Below are 24273 nucleotides of genomic sequence, written 5' to 3' on the forward strand. Positions count from 1 at the left end.
ATCTAGATGAGAAAGATTCTAGTTGGTTTGTTTGGTCAATAAATGAATCCAACTGTGATTTACTGTGATAACCATAGTTGTATCAAAATCTATGAAAATCCAGTTTTTCATGATTGGTCAAAGCATATTGATATCCGATATCATCATCTCAGAGATTGTGTATTAAGATGGATTATGTTGTTAGAGTACATTCCCACGGAGGAGCAAGATGCTGACATTTTGACAAAGGCATTGTCAAGATGTAAACTCGAGTTTCACAGAGATAGGATCTGGGTAGCTGATAATCCCTTTCTTGTTGAGAGGGAGTGTTGAGAAAGGGCAACAAGAAATTCTAGTTTAATTTGTCCTTGAATTAAACTGAGAATTAAAATCGAATCCTATTATCATAACAACTTGTAAATAGTTAATTAAGTTTAATTAACTTAATTAGCTTAGGAATTTCAAGTTGGAAGTCTTTTTGTAGTCATGTATATGTTCTCCCTAAGTTTTAGGGGTCTAGTATAAGTTTAAATTGAGTTGGAAATTAGATCACTCAGTTTACTGAGTTAAGTAAAGTTAAATTATTTCCAAATTGTTTTTGGAACTAATAGGGGACTAAAAGTTAGTTGGTGCACTAATGCATCCACTAGTGCTACTCCAGTTAATTGAAGATTCCCTCATGAGAAACTCGTGCATGTCAGTTCAGAGAAAGACCCATTTGAGATTAGAGTGTAGGGACAATGTACTATCAGTGGTATTACTTACTGGAGCGTAGATATCATGCATGCATCAGAGATTGATCCTATGTTTGGATTGCATAATTTTGGAAGCATGAATTCCTTTAAATACAGACTATTCATCCTAGGAATTACATAAGAGATTAGGGGCTTGGAGAGCTGTAGAATTGGCTAAGTGTTGGCTAAGAGCTAGCTTGTGAGTTGAGAGAGTTGAACATACTTGTGCGAAATTGTTCTAGTGAGGGCAAGCTTTGTATCTTCACTCATTTTTCTGATATATGCAATACAGATAGCGGGGTTTTGAGCAATGGGTTTCCCCAGATACATCTTATGTTATGTGCCATTGGTTTATCCTCTTCTTGTTCTTATTGTTTTCATCGATCTACTGCCTTCCGTTGGTTGAAAGTAGAAGTAGATTCTTGTCTTTTGCTTTAGTACATTTGCATGAGCTTGTGAATCTACATGATTTTCTACACTTTCACTATTCAATCTTGTTTTAGATACATTTCAAATCATAATTCATAGACTCAGTAATTGACACACACGACTTTGTTGTCAATCTCATTAAGTGATCTGACCTTTTAACAGATTGAGAGGAGCGACCACCATGATTAAGTCTAGCATTTTTAGCAACAATGTTGCCAAAATATTTGAATGTTGTGACTCCTCAAGAAAAATGGTGAGATAGAGTGGGGTAACCAAGCTCCTCTCCAAAACAAAAACAAGAGAGAATCAACAAAAGTGAAACCCAAACTTAGAGTGGTTCCAATAACATGATGATTTTAAGCTTGGTTAACCCAAACTCAACAATTCATCTATTATTCCATTATACATGTAACACCATACTTTGTCTAAGTATATGACAATAGTTTGATTGGTTAGTGTTGAGTGCGAGTTGATATCAATATTGACAAAAGCCCTTGAGTGAGGATGTGGTTAAATTATTACTAAGCATATTAGAAAAGTTTTACTACCTCTATTGGATACATTTACATCACCATTATTATTAAACATCTCAAAGAGTTCCAATACTTTAATTGGATGTGTTGACCTCACCATATCCACTTGGATTGGTTTCTCTACCATCCACCTTTACTTCTCTCTCTCTCTCTCACACACACACACACACACTTGTATTAAGAGAATTGGTAGACTTGCCGTCTGATACCAAGGAGGCCTAGAGTCAAGTCAAAGGGAATGCCCCTATACCCCTCAACTTAACGCAATTGCCCATAAGCACACTAGACATGTTACTCGAGTTTCAAACTTGGGTGGGGCCACAATATTGGTGAGCAAACACTTTTTGATGTGGGGCATCCACCATTTGACATAACCTGATGGGCTAAAACATAAAGCTACTTACATCATCGTGTGCATGAGTTGTAAAGTTAAATGGCTCTCAAATTAACTTTGGTGTGTCTAAACTCAACTTAACTTCACACAATCTTAGTGATATTATCCCACTAGTAGATAGATCATTCTTCCATATGTAGACCAACTAACCTTAGACTAGAGTAAGTGTAATTACAAAAAAAAAAGAAAAATGAAAACTGACCCTTTAATAAGAAAAGGGAAAAAAAAACCGATAAAACTTAACAATATTGGTGAGCAAACACTTTTTGATGTGGGGCATCCACCATTTGACATAACCCGATGGGCTAAAACATAAAATTACTTACATCATCATGTGCATGAGTTGTAAAGTTAAATGGCTCTCAAATTAACTTTGGTGTGTCTAAACTCAACTTAACTTCACACAATCTTAGTGATATTATCCCACTAGTAGATAGATCATTCTTCCATATGTAGACCAACTAACCTTAGACTAGAGTAAGTGTAATTAAAAAAAAGAAAAATGAAAACTGACCCTTTAATAAGAAAAGAGTAAATGTAATTAAAAAAAAATAAAAATAAAAACTGACCCTTTAATAAGAAAAGGGAAAAAAAAACCGATAAAACTTAACAATAATTAAAAAAAAACCAAAAAACACAGATAGTTAAGTTTTAATGAGAGGAAAGTCTGAACGCATAGCGCGCGAGAAATTGCGGGGAGGTCGGGAGGCGCCCACTTTACGGCCAATTCAATTCTACCAAATTTGAGCGCGCGATAAATTGCGGGGAGGTCGGGAGGCGCCTGCTTTACGGCCAATTTCAATCCCACCAAATTTGAATCACCAAGTATCTTATTTTACACATATCGGGCTTCTTTAACATAATTCCGCGAATTCCGACTAAATGGGGAGCCCTTCATCAGGTTCTCCATCACAAAATGTACATGCCCATGTCCAGTTTCAAATTACCGGATGTTGGATTTTGTTTATAGGCATGAAAAATGTTTTCACTTCAAATTTTGTTGTCATTACAGGAGGACGAGGACGACGGCTATGAACCCCTTTTTGATTACAGTCACATTCAGCCCACCATAGTTGTACAGGATGGTTAGTGCTGAGCTTTTGTGGAAATTTTCTTCATGCTGTATAATCTCAATCTAGCTACCTTGACCTTTTTTTACGGGAGCTAAAACCCTTCGATACTATTTTTCCACTTGATTCATAAGGTTTAGGGTAACCGTGGCTGAAGTTATTTGTTTCTTTGGACGCAGATGACAGTGACGGTGAAGATCTCCAGATCATTAAGCCAGACCCTTTTTTCAGAGCCACTGGGAAGAAACGTGCTAGTTCCTATGTAAGAGTTTCATAGTTTTCATTCTTTCCTTTAATAATAATAATAGTTCAGTAACATTTGTTTAGCAGTGCAACACACAGAAAACAAACTAACTTCATCTTTTCCATTTTGACATCCAAAAATATTCGAATTTGCCTATAAAATTCAGTTTATTTTAGAAATAAACTTTATTTCTGAAGGCTTGAAAGAAAATTCTTCGTTTTTGAACATGCAAAATTTCCATATTTGCAATGTTGAAGATGCTTATGAAATTTAACCAGCTTTATTTCTGAAGGCTTGAAAGAAAGTTGTTCGTTTTTGCATATGCAAAATTTCCATATTTGCAATGTTGAAGATGCTTATGAAATTTAACCAGCTTATCTTTACCATTTGGCTAATCCGACTTTAGAAGGCAAACTCAGTTTTAAAAGTCGACGTCATTTCCTGAAGCCGCGGAAAGAAAATTGTAGGTTTTCGTAAATTTACGAGGTTTTGTATGTTCAAGATGATGATGATTTGAAAAGATTCCACTACTACAAAATTATCGTGGCTCCTTAAACTTGCCCTTGGTTCTACCATCACGATTTCGTATCATCATGGCCACTTTTTGTTGATTTTCTGTAAGAGAAATTGATCTTCTAATATGATAATTACTTTTCCAATGATGTTTGATGAAGTTAAGAGACAGCCAAGCAACAAAGGGACAACAAATTTATGCGGGTAAAACCCAACCTTGGGAAAAACCAACAAACTTTTCTTCTTAGAAGAAATTTGTTTTCAGCAATAATTACAATTCAAAATTATTCTATGAATATGTGCCAAAATCCAGGTCAAAGGTACCAGTCAATGCTGGTCAAACCTTTCAAAAGAATCAGTTCTAGACTCTAGTAAACTTTTGGCCTAGTCAGCAGTCTCCTGTGGCCAACTTTGGGTTTGTGGTTGACCCCTGCAGTCAATGCAGACATGCAGTTGACTTCCTGTAGTCAATCCTGCAGTGAAAGTTCAGTCAAACTGTCTTCTCTGCAGTCAAACAGTCCAGATTTTTGGTCAAGCAGAACGTCTTTTCTCGGTCAAAGTCAGCCAGAAACTCGGTCAAATGAAGCAGATCAGACTTTGTCAAATGAGCAGGTTAACATTTGTCAAATGGCAGCTTCAAACTTCAGATTTCCTCATTTCCTCCTATGTGTGGATCAGAATAGAAGAGATTGATGTGATGTCCAAATTGGTCAAAGTGGAGGAGGTCATCTTGTATTTATATTAGTTAGATGAGGTGACTTTTGACCAAAAGTTGCACCGCTTCACTTGTAGGTCTGACTTGACTTTTGGGACCTCTACATGAAGCCCAAAACAATAATTTTTATTTTTCAATTTGTATCATTTTCTTTAGCTGACTTTGGAGGCCTTTTGGCATGTGGGAATACTTCCTAATGCCACAAAAAATCAACACTCCCTCTTAGCGAGGGAGGTATTCTCTGCAACAGATTTCCCTTCCTTAAGAAAAGTTCATGAGCTTGTCATGTTGATGCATGTTTATAAAATATCTCCATCTTGGAGTGGGCAATGTAATTCTTCATATATCCAGGGTTGGCAAATTTTTTTATGGCTCCTTAGGCAAATGTATTAATCTCCTTTGACTGTGACCTAGCCTAGTCATCCAATTTTTTCTAACTTCTTGGTAGAGAATTTGCCTTTGGAACATTCACCTTTTTGGTCAAATTCCTTTATGACCTAGCCAAGTCCTTATGGATTTAAAAGTGAATTACATCTATCTCCTTCGATCAACATAGCCAAGTCCTTTTGGCTTATAAGAAGAAGATCTGTTCAATCCTATAATTTCCCCAGGACATTCATCTCTGGTCAACCTAGCCAAGTCCTTTTGGCTTTAGAGGTGAATGTATCGTATAATTGCCTTAGTGCATTCATCTTTCTAGTCAAAGTCCTTTATGACCTAGCCAAGTCCATTTGGAAGCCAAGTCGTTTTGGCTTTAAAGGTGAATGTATCTTATAATTGCCTTGGTAAATGCTTTGGGCCATTCATCTTTCTTGTCAAAGTCCGTTATGACCTAACCAAGTACTTTTGGCTTCAATGGTGAATGTATTTATCTCCTCTTGGTCAAAGTCCTTTATGACCCAACCAAAGTCCTTTATGGCTTCAGGATATGGTCAACCCAATCTTGTAAAGACCTCATCATTCTCTTCTAATGAGGGAGACATTCAACATCATACTAAGCTCGTCTTTGTGTACAATCTACTCATATGTGGATATGTATTGGAGCTCTCTTACTCCTCTTTGCATTATGTCTTGCATGAATTGACCTGGCCATGTCCTTTTGGCTTTTGAAGCCTCATTACTTCATGACTTGTGATATTTCTGCAATGACTAACTTCACCTCATGAGACATATCTCAAATCACATCCAACTGTAGAACATAGGTGCCATATGCTTTGCTGTCATCCACTAAATATGCCTTGGCTCAACCATAAATTGATTTAGGGTGTTTACCGCAAAGCGAATATTTGGCTTGGTGTTAACTGGGTACATCACAAATCCAATCAATTGCTTATACATCGTGGGATTCACCAGGTCTGAATCTTCAATCTCAAGAAATAATGTATCTGCCAAAATCCTTCATTTTGATCTTTGAGGCCAAACTCCCTTTGACATTGATGTGAATCCTCCTATTGCTGCTGCTCTCTCTATCACGCAAGCAAGTCCTTTTGTTGAAGTTGTAAGCAAGTCCTTCTGTTGTAGCTGCTCCCTCTTATTGGGAGAACCCTCTTGTCGGGAACTTTGCTTCGTTCTTTTCGATGTAGTTAGAATCATTGCCTTAGCAGCCTTCACGATGTACTTGCAAACCTCATCGAGGAGGCCATAGAAGAAAAACAATTATGACCAAGAAAGGAATACAAAGACAAGAGGCTGACCAAAGAACAAAATAATAATAGTAATCAACGGAGAAAAATATGAATTACTTATCTTTTGATTAAACTGCTGAGAGATGAAGGGAATTGCCGACTCCCTCTTGATCCTTACTTGTAGAAATCAATGAAGTCCATTTGCAATCTCATCAAACTTGGATTCTTTTGTCTTCTTCTGAGGTGGATAGTCATCCTCGTTTTCAACATTAGTTGCTAATACATGATTTGTAAGGTCTAGGGTTTCTTCATTAAGTCATGCATCACATAAATTCTAGGTCTTTCTCTAGGGTTTTATCTCACAAACCCTAGTACTTTCTTATTCAAGGCTTCAATACAATATGTAGCCTCCAAGTCTTCTTATGGATGTGCTTTTATCTTGTTAGCTCCTCTTTGGGGCTGAACCCAAAATTGTCATAAGAATATTCTCTTGTCAAAATCTCTCTGATGACATTTTTATCTCTGTACATATCAGCAAAAGATTCATCTCCCTTTGGACCAATGAATGATTCAATATGATCACTAACATTTGTATTATGTTTACAGTCCATCATATCATCAAAGTGGCTTGATATAAGGCTAGGAATGTTTCCAAGCCTATTAAATGTCCAAGGTAGAACTACAATTTGAACCTACAATATCATCTTCTTGATGCCAATATTCTTTGCTACCTTGTCTTGAACAGGCTGTGTGAGGCTGCTAGTAGTGCACAAACCTTTCATGTTGTCCTTCTAAGGCTCATACAAATTTGCTGGGGCAATGTTTGGGTGTAGGCCATAATTTTCCTATTCAGGTTCCTTGTTGTCACAACATTATTCTTTCTTTCATTGTCCAAATTCCAACACTCTTTCAGTGCCTGATCTAGCTTAATCCATTGATAGTTTGTATCTTAGCTTTGAAAATGGATCTTATGCCATATCCTCCATTCTTGTCACTTCCTCTTTTGCACTAATGTCCATACTTTGCAATGTCAGTTAACTAGAGGCTCTGTTGAAAGAAATTTTGGTAAGGTACCCCTGTTAGAAGAAAGGGGTAACAAGTAGCTCGAACTCTTGCTTTTAAAAAAATAGTTGAAGGAGCCTTTATCCTCAGCCCCCTCTGGCTCAGAAGTAACTTCCCTGAATCAAATTAACAACTTGCCTCAAATTCTTATTATGCTTTCTGCCATCTTAGAATACCTTTTTGGCTCCTGAGTTCTGCTCTTGGAGGTGCCATGAAACCAACCTTAATCAGCCCTTCAAATGTCCTTTAGAATGCATCACAAACTGATCTTTGTAATCAGGCTTAGACATTCATCAAAGTTCAGCCTTTCTTCTGCAATTGTAGGGCTTGAGAACATTTGGCTAATGACAAACTTTCCCAAACTTGGCTTCTTCAAGTTACTTTGATGGCTGCTCTTTCACCAAGGCTCTGATACCATGTTGATTTTCTGTAAGAGAAACTGATCTTCTAATCTGATAATTACTTTCCAATGATTGTTTGATCAAGTTAACTTATGTCACATGTATCATTAAGCAATTATACATAGAAAATCTCAACAATAATACAATGATAACAGTAGGATCATAAAGAGACAGCCAAGCAACAAAGAGACAACAAATTTACCTTGGGAAAAAACCCAGCAAACTTTTTTTCTTAGGAGAAATTGTTCTTAAACAATAATTACATTTCAAAACGGCTAGGAATATGTGCCAAAATCCAGGTCAAAGATACCAGTCAAACCTGGTCAAAATATCAGCCAGTCAATAGCTGGTCAATCCCTTAAAAATAATCACTTCTGGTCAACTTTTGGCCCAGTCAACAGTCTCCTGTGGTCAATTTCAGGTCTGTGGTTGATACCTGTGGTCAAATCAAACCTGTGGTTGACTTTCTGCATTCAATCCCGTGGTCAAAGCTCAGTTGAACTCTCCCTTTCTCTGAATTCAAAGTTCAAACAGTCCAGATTTTTGGTAAAACGTTGTCTCTTTTCTTTGTCAAATTCAGCCTGTAATGTTGGTCAAAGTCTACCAGAAACTCGGTCAAATAAAGCAGATCAGACTTTGTCAAATGAGCAGGTCAATGTTGGTCAAATGACAGCTTCAAACTTCAGATTTCCTCCTCCTTTCCTCACATGTGGATCAGAATAGAAGAGATTGATGTGATTTCCGAATTGGTCAAAGTGGAGGAGATCATTTTATATTTATATCAGTTAGATGGGGTGACTTTTGACCAAAGGTGACACTGTACACCCCTTCACTCGTGGGGCTGATTTGACTTTTGGGGCCTACATGAAGCCCTAAATCATAATTTTAATTTTTCATTTTGTGCAATTTCCTTTGGCTGATTTGGGAGGCCTTTTAGCATGCAGGAATACCTCTCAATGCTACAAAAAATCAACACTTTTAATATCAGTGTTACCATATTCTTTACAATCCAAGTCAACTTCCGAGATCGACTCTGCTCCTTGAGAAAACTGAGTTGATTAAGTTCCTCTGAGTCTGACTTGACGTTGAGTCACACTCATACCAACAAGTCAATTGCAATTTTAGCCGTCTAAGGAGTCTGAACCACAAGTCCTATGCAAGAAAAATAAACAAAACAGCGCTATTTATGCTTGTTTTTATGATATGATTTCACAGCAGACAGCGAGCAGACCACTTGGCTTTACAGAATTCATGCCATTTTATAGTATTTAGTATGATCTATGCACTTTGAAGTGAGCTATTAAAAATTTGCTATATATTGACATGCGAACTTCCATATCAGTAAAGATTATATATACTTTTTGAAATTTAGTGTGTTTATTTTTCCCTGGCTCAACTCATGAGCATTTTTGAAGTCTGAGTCAATTCATGCTCTTTGTCCTGGCTGAGTCATTCTCCTAGTTGAGTCTGGTACCTTTGTTTCAAATTCTCCAGAACTGGCAATGAGGAACTAAATACTGCTCATATTTGTCATCATTAGCTGCATTAATACTCACAAATAGGATTTTGTTGGGTGGTTGAGGACATCCGTATTTTGTTATAAAACAACATTTAAGTCAAACGGGATGGCCTTTTCATTGTTGGTATGTCATTATCTATTCTGGTCAATGGCAAAATTGGTTTTTAGGCGCAGTTATGTTCTTACAGAGACGAATTACATACTTCCTGGTAAATAGTTGTTAATGGCCTTTGCTGCAGGGCGAGGAAAGAACCATTAAAGACATCATGGCTGTTGCAGATCCCAAAGAAGTCGAAGAAGAAGATTGGCTGCCCCCACCTCCAAAAAGCATTAAAGTAGGGGAAATTTCTGCAGATGGCAGTTCTATTTTGTCAGAGTTGAGGTAAAGTTTTCAGTGTGCTTATAGACTTATACCAAATGTGGACCAGATTATTCTCAACTTATGATTCTTCTGGGCACAGAATATGGCCTATAAATCATAATAGATTTTTTACCACTTTGGACGTATGATGATTGCCAGCTTTATCATGCTTTTCAAGTTATGACAAATTGTCAGGCTTAGATATGTATTCCCATATGTATAAAGAATTGATCCACCTTTAGTAGGGACAAATTTGTTGATGATTCCAACATAATAGTTTCTTATTATGTCAATGCCCAGTTTTATTGGCTGCAACCAAAATATGGTTTTGCCTTTTCCCGTGGTGTAACTGGCCTACTGCTTTAGCAAATAGAAGCTGCAACTTTGATATAATTTTAAGATCTGCATCAGAATGAACAAGTCTAAATGGCTCTAGTCCTCTACTCTTGAATCATTTTACTGCCATACATGTTCCATAATTTTGGTTCTTTATAAACTGACCAGCAGTTGCCAGTTCACCATACTATGCTGCTAAGAGATGAATAAGAACATATTGATTGCTGCAAAACCTGAAGTGTCCTTCACTAGAGAGGCAAATCCTCCCGGTGGGCAACCCTTGCAAGTTACAGCGCAACCATCAAGGGAGCTATTCTATCATTGGCCAGTCAAATTGCAATGAAAAATTTAGAAATTACAATATTTCAAATGTCTTCAAGTGGGTCCTTTCAACCATTGTTTTAAAAAACGGCCGAGTTGACTCCGACTTGGCCGAGTCAAATTGGGTTAGAGGCTGATCGGGTTGACACAGTGGGTGACTCGGATTGGCCAGTCGGGTTGTTACCGAGCTGGCTGAGTTGGATATTGACTCGGCCGGCTTGGTAAGAGCGGCCAGAATGCGGTTTTTTTTTTAAGTTTGGTTTTTTGGGATCCAAAAGCCCATTCTAATGTGCCTTTGGGTTCTGTGGGGTCCATCTCCCTTTTGTAAACGCCTATAAAATCCACCCAACCCTTCTCATTTCCTCACAGCCATCACATTGCATTTGAGTTAGAATTTGTGAGGAGTTGTGGAGTTTGTTTTTGGAGCAACAGTGAGGAGTTTTGGGCAAGCATTGTAGCAGGAGTGAGGAGCTTTTTGGGCAGCCATTGGAGCAGCATTTAGTAGTTGGTTTGTTGAAGCAATTTTGAGGAGGCAGTTTGTGCTTAGAGGTATTTTTTTTTTGACTTCTAAAAATCTATTTTTGCTTATTTATTTTTTTGTGCAAATCTAGAAATTGAAAATAGTGTTTTTTGTGAAAGAAATGAACATTGAAGCAATGCTATTTTTTTTGTTTTCATTTTCATATTTTTTCCTTTGATTTCCAAGTGAAAAAATGGCACCTAGAGTGAAAGACGCTGCTTGGGCATATGTTGAAATGGTTGATAGTTAAATGCATTGCAAATTTTGCCATAGAAAAAATAAGGATGGTCTTAGGGGCATTAATAGGTTGAAACAACACTTGGTAGGGATTAGAGGCCAAATTACTCCATGTGAATCACCAGAAATTGGGGAGATTAGGAAGAATTTATTAAATAGTTTTGAGAAGTTTAAGGAAGAAAAGGCTAGGCAAAAAGAAATAGAGGCTGAAATTGGGAGGAAGAGGAGTATACAAAAAATGATGGCTACCAACCCCTATTTTGATTTTGAGGGTTCTTTTACTATCCCTTGTACTGATGCATCCAACCCCTTCCGATATGTTCTTCCCTTTTTGGAGTCTATTCAAGAAAAGGGTAAGGGTAAAATGAAGAAGAAGGGTGATATGAATATCAAAAGTTATTTCACTGTCACACCCTCTTCTCCATCAAATGCACATGGTCCTGAAGCTAGTAGAACTTTGCAGCCCACTTTAGATGACCATTGAAAGAAAGAATTGAGGGAGACTGCTTGTGATTACATATGTAGATGGTGGTATGATGCTGATATCCCCTTCAATGCTTCTTGTTCACCATATTATGAGCCTATGTTTGATGCCATATATGCTACTGGAAAAGGCTTCAAAGGCCTTACTATGCATGAGATAAGGGGGTATCATTTGCAAAAAGAAATTTCCTCCATTAATGAGTATTTGAAATATTTCAAGGACTCATGGGCAAGAACAGGATGTACTATCATGTACCATCATAAATTTTCTTATCTTCTGCCCACAGGCAACCATGTTTCTAAAATCAGTTGATGCATCTCATAGGGTGAAAGATGGACAATTGTTGTTTCAGCTATTGGATGAGGTCGTTGAGGAGGTGGGGGTGGCTAATGTTGTTCAAGTCATCACATATAACACCTCTATGTTAAAATTGGCAATTAGGGCCAAACTCCATGTGGGTTATCTTATATATGGCGGGGGATATTTTTCTTGGATTCCTCTTGTCGAGAGGTGTAGGATTGATCTAACGATCATCCAATTCTGACATGTATTTATGGAGATATGAATTTATTTGTATTTACTTGACAAATGTGAAGGTCAACTAACAGCTAAATGTGTGGCAGACATTCTCAACGTTTCATATAAATATAAGATAGGTTGAGGCATTATTCACTCATCTCTTCTCTCACATTTTTCTCTCCTTAGTTGATTGGGTTTTACACACAAGGAGCAACACACACGTGGGAAGAAGGAGGACGTAGAAGGACGAAGTTGGAGGACGTAAAAGGACACAAATTTGAGGATGCATAACTATTTGACTACATTGACCAGGGTTGCAGATGTATCTTTGACTAGCGTTGACTAGCGTGGACTTTCTAGGGTTGTGGTTTTGGTGTGGCCGTCTCTCCTAGGCAGGTCGCAGATTTTGGCACGCAAATAAAGGCAATTTGACCTTAGGTTTGACTAGTGTTGACTGCCCTAATTGTTGGCAGCAGGTTGACTTCATTTGATTGGGTTTTTCAAGTTGTTTTTGGGTTGCCTCTTCTTGTTGTTGGAGGTCGAGTTGATTGGGATATTGACCAAGCTAATTGGAGGTCAATTCTATCTTGTTTGACCAACTTTGACTTTGCTGGTTAGGGTTTGTTGCTATTGTCATAAAATTACAGATTTGTATAGTTGTATTATTTCTCTCTCTACTCAACTATTGAAGATTATAGAAGAATTGATTAAAGGGTTTCCCCACTTTGGGGTTTGTCCTTGGCTAGTCACCACATTTGGTGTTTTTTGTCGATCTATTAATGTTTTATCAACATTTTACTTTATGTTAATGTGATTGCTAAACAGTGGCTAATAAGAAGAAATTGAAATAAACTGCACCAAGCATAGAACATATCATAAATTAACATGGTATCAGAGCTGAGGTGAAGGCAAAGCCCAAGCAAGAACAATCACCGAAGAATGTTGGAAAAGTCTAGACTCCATGGGTTCCTCATCGCACTTCCTTGTCGAAGACAAGTTTCGTGATAAGTCTGACTATCATGGATGGAAGATGTCTCTCGATCTGACATTGGAAGAGCAGGAAGTGTTGGACCATGTGAGAGGTAGAATCATTGAACTTCCATCAAATGCATCAGTTGCTGCAAGGAACAAGTGGACCAAGGGAGAAGTCAAAGCAAAGAAGATCATTCGAGACTCTATCAACAAGCGCTTGGTGGCCTATGTTTTCGAGCTGAACACCTCTAAGGAAATCTACAATAGATTGGTAAGATTGTTTAAAGTTAGTGATGCAAATCAAGTTTTGTTCCTTAAGAATAAGCTGAAAGAAATTAAGAAGGGCAAAAATGAGAATATGCAAGCCTACTTTGTAAGGATCACTGAGATCAAGAATGATCTCTTATTGATTGGGGAAGTCATTCCTGACAGGGAATTGACCATCACAACTCTTGGAGGGCTCCCATCTGAATGGTATGTATTTAAAACCACTCTTTTCAACAATAATGTGATTCTAGGATTTGAGGAATTGATGGCAAGATGCATTCAAGAAGAGACAAGGATGGAAGAGCAAGAAATGCTTGCATTTAGAGGCAATTCCACTGCTTTCTCCTCTCATGTTAAAAGGAGAAATAATTCCGGGTCAAAATCTAAGGGAAAGGCTGGACCGAAAGGTGGAAGGAAAGGAAGATGTTTCATTTGCAACAAAATTGACCACTATGCAAGGGACTGTCATCATAGAAAGGACACATCTCATGACGATGATCAAAATCACTCCTGAAGCAATTCCAACAACAATCAAAGGAAGGGCAGGTTCAATGACAAAGGAAAGAGGAATGCCAGAAATCAAGGAAGTGGTCAACCCTCCAAGAAGGCAAGAAACTCCAGGTATGAATCTAATGTTGTTAACAATAAGCAATATGAATATTATCTGATATTGACCCTCTCTACTACTTCTCCTTCGGACTCGTTGGGAAATTGGCTTATTGATAGTGGTGCCTCAAGGCACTTCACTGGTTACAAAGAAGCTCTCTCTAATCTAATAGAGAAGGAGACCAACTTGGAAATTATTCTTGGAGACAACTCCAAATATCTTGTGAAAGGCGTAAGGAATGTTTCTCCAATTGAATTAGGGTAACACAATTCATTTGCAAGAAGTTATATATGTGTCTGATCTCAAAAAGAACCTAGTATCCATTTCGGCAATGGAAGACAAAGGTTACAAGATGGCCTTCATCAATGGCAAGGTATGTGTATGGAAAAATAATTTTAAATATGCTTTCACTCTTGGGTTTCGAGTTGACTCTTTATATCAAGTCGGAGAAAGTTTGTTGGGTGTCATGTCTTGTGACACATCTCTTCAGTTCGCACTATGGCTTCGGAGGTTTGCTCACCTTCATTGTAAAGCTTTACCCGATGTGAAACAAATGGTGACAAGGATGCCTGAGTTTAAAGTAGAGCAAGAAGGTGTATGTCTGAGGTGTGTCGAAGGAAAACTCAAAAGGGGACAATTCCCCTCAAGCCATAGCAAGACCTCCAGTATATTGCAATTGGTTCACTTTGACATATTTGGTATGATCACTGTGAACTCCTTGGGAGGATATTTATATTACCTCACTTTTGCAAATGATTATTCTAGCAAGACTTGGATATACTTCTTGAAAAAGAAGGATGAAGTGTTCTCTTGGTTCTGTCACTTCAAAGCCTTGATCAAGAATCAAATTGAGAAGAAGATCAAATTCTTAAGGACTGATAATGGGACCGAGTATGAATCCAATGAGTTCCATGAGTTTTGCAAAGAAGTTGGCATTAAGAGGGAGACCACAACACCATACACTCCTGAGCAAATGGTGTGGCGGAAAGGAAGTAATGTACAATTTTGGAAGTTGTTTGTTCCATGCTCCATGATCAAAGGCTTCCAAAGTTTCTATGGGCCGAAGTTGCGAATATTGTCATATATGTTCAAAACCGATGCCCTCATCAAGCACTGGATTCCAAGACTCTCGGAGAGATGTTCATTGGCAAGAAACTTGATGTATCTCATTCTATAATTTTTGGAAGTCCTGTATATTTTCATGTGTCAAAAGAGAAAATGAATTAATTGGGTGCATTTGGAAAGAAGGGAATTTTCGTGGGTTATAACGAAAATACTAAGGGCTATAGAATCTATGTGGTTGATCAAAGGGAAGTCGAGATTAGCCATGATGTCACCTTTGACGAAGATATGGCTCTTAGCAAAGTTGACAATCTTCCTATATTAAGGAAATTTGGAGAAGCTGATATTAACAAACCAGAGGAAAAGAAAGACGAGATGATGCCCGAAGTAGAAGAACCTATGGGCCTTGTTGATCCCCCTTCGCAAGAGCCTTCCTCTTCTAGGAAGAGGCCCTCATGGATTAGGGGGACACTTGATGATGCTGAAGGACACATTGCACCCAGAGGGGCTTTCCAGGAAAGTATGAAGCCGACCAGGTATCATGGATACTTGACCATTATGAGAACGATCATTCAAAATGAGCCCTCATGGTTTGCAGAAGCTGAGAAGCATTAAGTATGGAAGGATGCTATGATTGAGGAATATGAGTCCATCATGAAGAACGATGTCTGGGATGTGCTCCCCAAATTCCAGGACAAAATTGTTGTCACTTTGAAATGGCTTTACAAGATAAAGCAAAGCATGGAGCTGATGGAAGTGCTGAAAAGTATAAGGGTTGTTTTGTCGCTCGTGGCTTCTCTCAAAAGAAAGGTATAGAATATGATAAGATATTTGCACTTGTTGCCCGATATACCACCATTTGCTCAATCATAACCCTTGCTGCTTCGCAAGAATGGAACCTACATTAGATGGATGTCAAGACTGTGTTCTTGCATGGTTCGATCAAAGAGGAAGTAAGTCTATGTGGAACAATCCGAAGGATTTGAGATTCATGATTGAGAATCTCACGTGTGCAGGTTGAAGAAAGCCCTCTATGGGCTGAAGCAAGCACCTCGAGCTTGGTATGAGAGGATTGATAGCTACTTGATGAAGCTAGGATTCACTAGGAGTGAAGCTGACCCTAACCTTTACTTTAAGGTTGAAGATGATAAACCTCTCATATTGGTGTTGTACATTGACGACTTCTTTCTGACAGGTGCGGATCCTCTCATTCACAAATGTAAGAGGGGGTTGGCTTTCGAGTTTGAGATGAAGGACCTAGGATTGATGCACTATTTCCTAGGACTGGAAGTCTGGCAAAAGCCAGGGGAGATTTTCCTATCTCAAGGAAAATATGTGGTGAAGATATTGGAGAGATTCAGTATGGTGGATTGCAAGCTTGTGACTACCCCGATGGAGCTTGACTTCAAGAAGTTAAGCAGTAGTGTTGCTGGACTTATTTTACAAAATGCTATCGAGTATCGTCAACTCATAAGAGCATTGATGTTCTTGGTGAACTCCCATCGAGATATATGTTTTGTAGTCAACACATTGAATCAACATATGGTTGAGCCTCACCACTCATATTGGATTGGTGCCAAGAACCTGTTGAGATATCTTCGTGGCACAATCACTCATGGGTTGAGATACACTGTTGGAGATGTGAGACTACATGGATATACTGATGTTGATTGGGCAAGCAGTGTGGTGGATCAAATGAGCACTTCCGGGTGCTATTTCTCTTTGGGATTTGCCTTGATATCCTGGATGAGCAGTGTTGTCGCACAGATTGTCTGTGCAACGCAACAACGCTCAGACTGGGGGCTGTCACCATGATCCTTGATCTCTCCGTTTAAGCTGTCTCCTGAGGCTAAGGAGGGTAGACCCTATGGGATAAAGGAAGACCAATTGTTGACCAGTTGGGTTGGGAGACATAGCAAGGCAATTTAGCACTTGATTGATTTTAGGAATTAATGTACTAGTGCTTTGTGGAGTTAATAATTAAATGATTATTTATTAAATGTTGTAGAAATATGAACCTTGTAAAACAATCATTTATCATCAAATATCCCAAGCAATACAAGCTATTCAATAAATTCACAATGCTTTAATAATGATCCAACAATTAAATTTCTAAAGATTGAATGCTTTAAACAACCATACAATTTAAATGCTTATCGATTACCACTTTCATATAACTAACTTTAAATAAATATTTAAGTGCATTTAACCGTAGAGAAGTGGAACATAGATACCACAAGAGACACCAAAAAATGAATTTTCAATTTTTAGTTAAGATTTTCAATTTTTTTATATATTTTTATATTTTTAAATAAAACAAAACAAAAGTAAGCAAAAACTAAAGTGAATGAAACTTAAAATCATTAAAACTAAATCCTAAAATCAAATAAATCTAAAAAATCAAAGCAAAATATGAAGCCACTAAAATCTAAAATTTAAACCTTTTATGATTTTTTATATATTTATTATTGATTTTTGAATGAAATTGAATATATCTAATTTAAATTGAAACCTAAGTTAAAAAATCAAATATTAAACTAATAAATCAAAAGCTAACGACAATATTAAATAAAGCCTTTTTTGTTTTTTGTTTTTTGTTTTTTAACCAAAAAGATATAAAACTAAACTAAATTAAAATATATCTAAAACTAAAACTAAAATTTTAATTCTAACTGAAACAAAACTAAAAAAAAGAAATACGCTAGCCTAAACAATCTATAAAATCGAAATATGCTAACCTCAAATCATACGACTACCAAAATCGAATTTTCATTTTTGTTTTGGAGTATTTGCAGGCAGGATGACAACAAGGTTTTGAATGGCGGAAGAAGAGCAGGTCTAAATGCGGGTGGGAAGGATACACAAATGGAGAAAGGGACGTGGAGAGGCAAGTGGCAGAGAGGACCGAAAATTTCGTTTGAGGGTTGCTGTGCAGATGAGGAAGACAACGCGTGAAGGCTATGGATTGTAGGCGGAAAAGAGACGACAACGATGAAGTTGCGTGGAGGCGTGGAAAGAAACCACGTGAGGCAGGTTGCGGGGTGAGGAGAAGAGAGAGATACACAGTTGCATGAAGGATGGGAAGAGACTGCGCAGAATGATGCTACGTGGAGAGTGAGGGGTCTGCTTGCAGATTGGACGCAGGGAGCTGAGGAGATGAACGCAGGAGGTATGGCTTGGACAACCTTGAACCTTTTTTAAAACTTAAAAAAAAAATTAACTCCCTTTGCTTCTGATAAAACCCTTGCAATAAATTTCTAGATCTGAAAGTGACTAAAGTTGAAACCCTTGGACAACAAAATAGTGACCCTGTAAAAATGGTTGTGGGGCCAAATCTTACCCTCCAGGTTCTAGATTTGGCTTCCAACAAGAAACTCTTCTTGCAACCTGCAAAAATAGAAAACCCAGAGGCAAAATGTGCAAGGAAATAATCCAAAATTTAACTAAATAATTACAGTATTCACAAACTAACGACTCTAAACAGCCAAATTTGTCAATAATCTACAAAAATATTTTCAGAATTTTAGATTTACTATGAGATACTTCAGAAAACCTCTCATGCATTCAAAAGATAAATTTGAATGATAAACCCAAAATCAAAACTGGTTGAGCTCTTCAAGAAAATGCTTTTCGGGCGTTGGCTGGTTCAGTCGAGAACTTCCCCAAACGCTTGTTGATCTTCACAATTTAGATTTCTTGCACAACTCACTTCAACTATCAATAAAGAGGGAAAAACAATACTAAAATCCAAATCCAATGGAGATACTTGCCATTATTTTCAGAAATTCTATTGCCATTCAAACCCTAGTGAGTAAACAAGATACTTGTGTTCAACATCACTCTTCGTCAAGCTATTATCAATGGCTGAAATTAAATTTATGCAGAAAAATGAAACATCTTACATCATTTCAGAAGAGTAACACCAGCAAGGTTTCAACCCCAAAGTCTTTTTTTATTGCACAAGAAAAACATTACAAGAGAGCTTTCTTCAGCACAAGACTCACAAATTGAATGATCTCAAATGACCCCTAACACCCTATTTAAAGGAAAATTTCTCAATGGCTAGTTCGAGTGATCCATGTCAAAATGATTTCGACTGTTGATGAGGATCAAAATCTCTTTTAATTTCATCTGTGGAAATTTTAAATGCATTTTAATATATTAAAAAATTAAAATCTTGCATTTATTTCTTCAAAACTTTGACTTATTATTATTTTATTTTTTATTATTTTTATATTTTATATTTTATATTATATTTTTTAATTTTTAATTTTATTATTATTTTTATTGGATCTTCGAATTTAGCCTTTGGAAAAATCACCTAGGACTTAGGACTTATGAGGGGATAAAACATTTTCTAACCCTCAAGACACTTTACATCATGATTTTTACAATTTTATATTTCAAGGAGGAAAATCCATTTGACATAGACCCTCATAGACCACCCAGTTCTGCGACACAAATATAATTTAGCAGATCAAGCAATTTGTAATAACCTAACCAAATAGTTAGAATTATTTCCAAATTACTTTATAGACTCAAAGCACATTAGGATTCCCCTAAGATTCTAATGACAAAATTAATTCTGGTTTTGGGGTTAGGCTGAAGGAAAACTCTGTCGATCATGGATCGGTGGGACAAGAAACCTTCCGTAATGTAGATTTATCACTAGAAAATTAGGTTTGTCTAGGCAGTTTACATACATGACTCAGATCTGCTAAGATTATTTACAATTTACACATGCAGGTTGGGTTTACAAAACAATATGATCTGGTTGATAACAACAGTTGAATGGCACAGACATATGGTGTACTGCTATGGGTAGTTGACACGTAGTGGTCAACATCTGGCTCTACTTGGGGACACGTTGCACTGTAGGAATGTGAGAATCCAGAATCTGCCTCCATGCAACACACAACAAAATATAAGTAGCGTCCATCCAAAAAATCATCATATAACATTAAGCACATGAAAAATATAAGCTCTTCATTTATTAATTATTTAGTAACATGAAAAGTAAATCTAATCCTAAAACATAAATAAAACGCTGAAATGACAAGGAGTAAGGATAGAAATACAATACAGAGGATGCCCCATGGCATCAGATATTATTTTTGATGAACAGCTTGAGCATTTGGCCATTTGCAGGTAAATCAAGTGGTTCGCCATTCAATCTGCTCAAGTGGAATGAGTTTGGTCCAGCTATATCTTGAATGATGTACGGTCCTAGCCACAAACTGTCGAACTTTTTATGTTTTCTTGGTTTTTCATTCTTACGATCCCAAAGAAGTACCATATCTCCAACTTGCAAAGATTTAGATCGAGAGGATTTATCAAAGCTTTTCTTAATGTTAGATTGATTTTTACATATGGTATCAAAAGCTGTCCTACAAGCTTCATCTAACTCGATAATCTGATCTATCCTATTTTGAACAACATTTTTATTAGTGGAAAAATGCTAAAGGCGCTGATAAGCTGGTAATTTCAGGTGCACAGGTAAGGTTACATCCAAGCCATAAACTAATTCAAAGGGAGATTTACCAGTAGCTTTTTTTTTATTGGTCCTATCTGCCCATAAAGCATACTTGATTTTGCTATCCCAAGATTGCTTATTATTTCCTACTATCTTCTTGATAATGGTTATAAGATTTTTATTACTTGACTCAACAAGACCATTACCCTGAGGATAGTAATTTGATGAATGAGATAAGATAATGCCATATTTGAAATAGAAAGACGAAAACTCTAAAGAACTAAAAGCCTTGGCATTATTAGTAGTGATTTTAGCAGGGACACCAAATCTAGTAATGATATTATTTTCAATGAAATCCACAATTACCTTTTCAGTGGCACTCTTAGCAGGAATGGCTTCAACCCATTTAGTGAAATAATTAGTAGCAGTCAAAATCCATGAGTAGCAATTGCTAGAATTTTCATGGAACTTCTCGATGAAGTCCAGACCCCAATGCTGAAAAGGTGCCTCCACGGGCAAGGCAGCAAGCTTCTGTTTCCCAGCGAACAGTTGACAAGCTTGACAAGTTCTAAAAAACTTATGCACATCAGAAAAAATTGAAGGCCAATAATAACCAGCTCTTAGAATTTTGTGGGTGGTAGTTCTAGCAGCATAATTACCACCACAAAATCCTGAATGAAACTCAGAGACCAATTTCTTGGACTCAATTTCATCAACATACCTGAGCACTATGCCCTCAGGATTTCTCCATCCAAGGCCATCCTTCATGAGGCAATACTTAGTGGCTTTTAATCTAAGAGCCTTTCTCTTATGAGCAACTAAATGGTTAGGACATGTAAGCTTCATCAAGTAATAAACAATGTCCTTGTACCATTCATGCTCTCCAAATCTTTGCAACTCAGGCGAAGATAGATCGTGAAGACAAAACAAACCAAGAGTCTTTTCGTTACCTTTGATCAACATTTGAGCCCCTTTGACTAGCTTGGTGGGTCTGATCTCTAAATCATATTCTTGTATTTTAGTAATCCACCTAGCGCGAGTCCCTAAGCAATTAGTTTGAGTTAATATATCTTTAACAGCAGAATGTGGGGCGAAAGTAATGATTTTAGAATAACCCACATAAGTTTTGAAATGCTTAAGAGACTTGACCAGGGCATAAGCTTGCTTTTCCATGGTATTGTACTTCAATTTGCAATTTTGAAGCGCTCTACTCATGAAAGCAATAGACTGCTCGTGACCATCTTTATTCTTTTGTAATAGGACACCATCAATGGTATCTTTGGAAGCGAAAGAAAAAATCATAAAATCCTTGGAATAATCAGGACTAACTAAGAGAGGGGCTCTTGCAATAGCACATTTGATTTCTTGAAAAGCCTTTTTGCCGTCTTCTTGCCAAACAAATTTTACATCTTTTTTTAGAAGACTTTGAATAGGCTTAGCTACTTTTGCGTAATTTGGAATAAACTTTCTAAGAAAATTTGTTTTTTCCAAGGAAGTACTGAAGGGATTTAAGATTATGAGGAAGAGGAATCTTTTGGATTGCTTCAATTCTTTCAAGATCAATTTTGATTCCATATTTAGAAATGATATGGCCAAGTAATTTCCCTTTGGTTACTCCAAAAACAGAGTTAGTTGGATTCAAAGAAATCCCGTATTCTCTACATCTATCGAAAACTTGCCTAAGATGATTTATATGACTGATACCATCTTTAGAAAATACAGTAAGATCATCTTGGTAAATTTCAATAGATTAACCCCTTGAAGGCATAATCCATAGCCTTTTGAAATGTAGCCCCAGCATTGGTTAATCCAAACGACATTCTAATGTATTCAAAAGTACCCCATGGTGTGGTGAGTGTGGTTTTTGACGATCTTCCTTTTTAACCCATACTTGATTATACCCAGAAAAACCATCTAGCAATGATATCATTCTAGAACCGGCTACTCTTTGCAACAAAGTCTCCATGTTTAGCAAAGGGTAATTATCTTTCTTACATGCTAGATTAAGATTTTGAAAATCGACACAAATTCTTATCATACCGTTCTTTTTCCTAACAATCACCAGATTGGAACACCATGTTGAATGCCTTGTTTGAGCGATAATTCCTGCCGCAAGCATTTTTGAAGGCTCTTTCTGAACCAAAGGGGCTAACTTAGGATTAATCTACCTAAGCTTTTGGTGAAAGGGTTTAGCATTTTCATCTTTTAAGGGAATAGTATGTTCCATGACATCTTCTCTATAGCCTTTTAATTCATCATAAGAGAATGCTAAAACATCTCGATACTCGCGAAGTAAATTAGTTAACTTTTTTCTTTCCTCCACACTAGTACCTTTACCAATTTTAACAATCTTTGGGTTCACAGGAGTACCAATGTTTATCTCGAGGTATTCACTTGGGCCCATTTTATTTTCCTCTCTCAACTTCGTGGTATCATGACGATCAAAGTGTTGCTCTAAGGCAACCACATTCCTAGGAGTAGGATTTATGATATGCTCATGATCAACAAATCCATCCTCCTTAGAATCGATCCGAAAATTTTCAAACTCATTCAGACTATCAAGAAAACGAATCATTTGCTTTTCATCATTAAAGACTTGCCAATGCTTTGAGTTATCTGGAACAGACAGCCTAAATATAACTTCCATTTTGATCTTATCCTTAATTAGGTCATCAGATAGCTAGAAGCTATGTCACACGGTTCGAGTTCGACAACGATTAAGTTCGATTTGAATTCGAATTTTCCGATCAGGTTCGAATGAGGTTCGGCATTAGGTTCGACTATACATATTTTTCAATATATATATATATATATATATATATAGATATATATGACAAAATAATAAAAAATTCAAAATCGATCCATAAACACATGAATACAAATTCTTATTAGTAAACATACATGAATAATGTAATCATTCTAACATCTAGTTAAATGTAAACATACACAATAGTAGTTTGCAAAAAGAAATGACATAATTTTCAGTCTTCAAAATTTAAATGAATGTCAAATACTAGTAATCTTTTAAAAAATCACATAATCAAAACATGATCAAAATTTAAACATACACATCATTGTAGGACATCTTCAAATTTTAAAATTTTAAATATCATCAAAGTCATAATATTATCAAAGTCATCAACACATGGAATTCCATCATTTGGCTCATCTAGTGAGTCATCATCAATGCTAATATAATAAGGAAGTCATAAAGACCATTGCCAAATAGTTATAATCCATAAAATTGTTTTAGGAAATTCAAAAAACATAGATAATCTATGCTTATGGCCTACTAGAGTCTAGTATGATAAAAAAGCTCTCAATCATCATGTGCATATGGCATAGTAAAGGCACTAGAATGGTGATCATCAAAGTCATCAATAGATGGAATTCCAACATTTGGATCATCTAGTGAGTCACCATCAGTGCTAATATCATCTTCTTCTGGCTCTAGATCAGCATCAAACCATGGCTCGGAGGAACTAGATGCATCTTTGGCCACACTACTAAAGGCCAACTTCAAATTACTACGAACATAAACAAGGTCTTCCAACCTTGTAGACAATAATTTGTTTCTTTTCTTGGACTAGATATGGTTAAAGCTACTCTAGTTCCTTTCACAAGCAGAGGCACTTGATCCCTGGCTCAAAATACTAACTGCAAAACGTTGCAATTCAGGATTCTCGGATCCATAAAACTGCCACCATCTCCCTGGAGGAATATTTGGCCTATCTTGTACTGCACTAGACCTTGCAAATATTCCCTCTTTCAACCTGTATGCTCGGAGCAGCTCTCTAATTCTCTTGCATTCTTCTAGATCAGGGACCAACCGTTCAACTGCATCATAAAGGCCATTCATGACTTTTGCATCATTTGTTCTTTCTATCCCAAAGAGT

At 37.0% G+C, this 24273-nt stretch overlaps 1 protein-coding gene across 1 annotated transcript in view; it reads left to right on the plus strand.

The window, feature by feature from the left end:
• The first annotated feature begins 2711 nt into the window (after nt 1–2711).
• LOC149174639 (uncharacterized) overlaps nt 2712–24273 on the plus strand; it is a 180090-nt gene continuing 158528 nt past the window's right edge. Inside the window, exons 1-4 of the mRNA XM_089419367.1 lie at nt 2712–2987; nt 3082–3154; nt 3319–3401; nt 9458–9600. Of these exons, the coding sequence (XP_089275493.1) occupies nt 2952–2987; nt 3082–3154; nt 3319–3401; nt 9458–9600 (335 nt within the window). The 5' untranslated portion in view covers nt 2712–2951. The remainder of the gene's footprint in view (nt 2988–3081; nt 3155–3318; nt 3402–9457; nt 9601–24273) is intronic.

This window comes from Pinus tabuliformis, chromosome 4_1, assembly GCF_031772625.1.
Source record: "Pinus tabuliformis cultivar Carrire ecotype Pingquan chromosome 4_1, CPIR1, whole genome shotgun sequence".
Lineage (NCBI taxonomy): Eukaryota > Viridiplantae > Streptophyta > Pinopsida > Pinales > Pinaceae > Pinus > Pinus tabuliformis.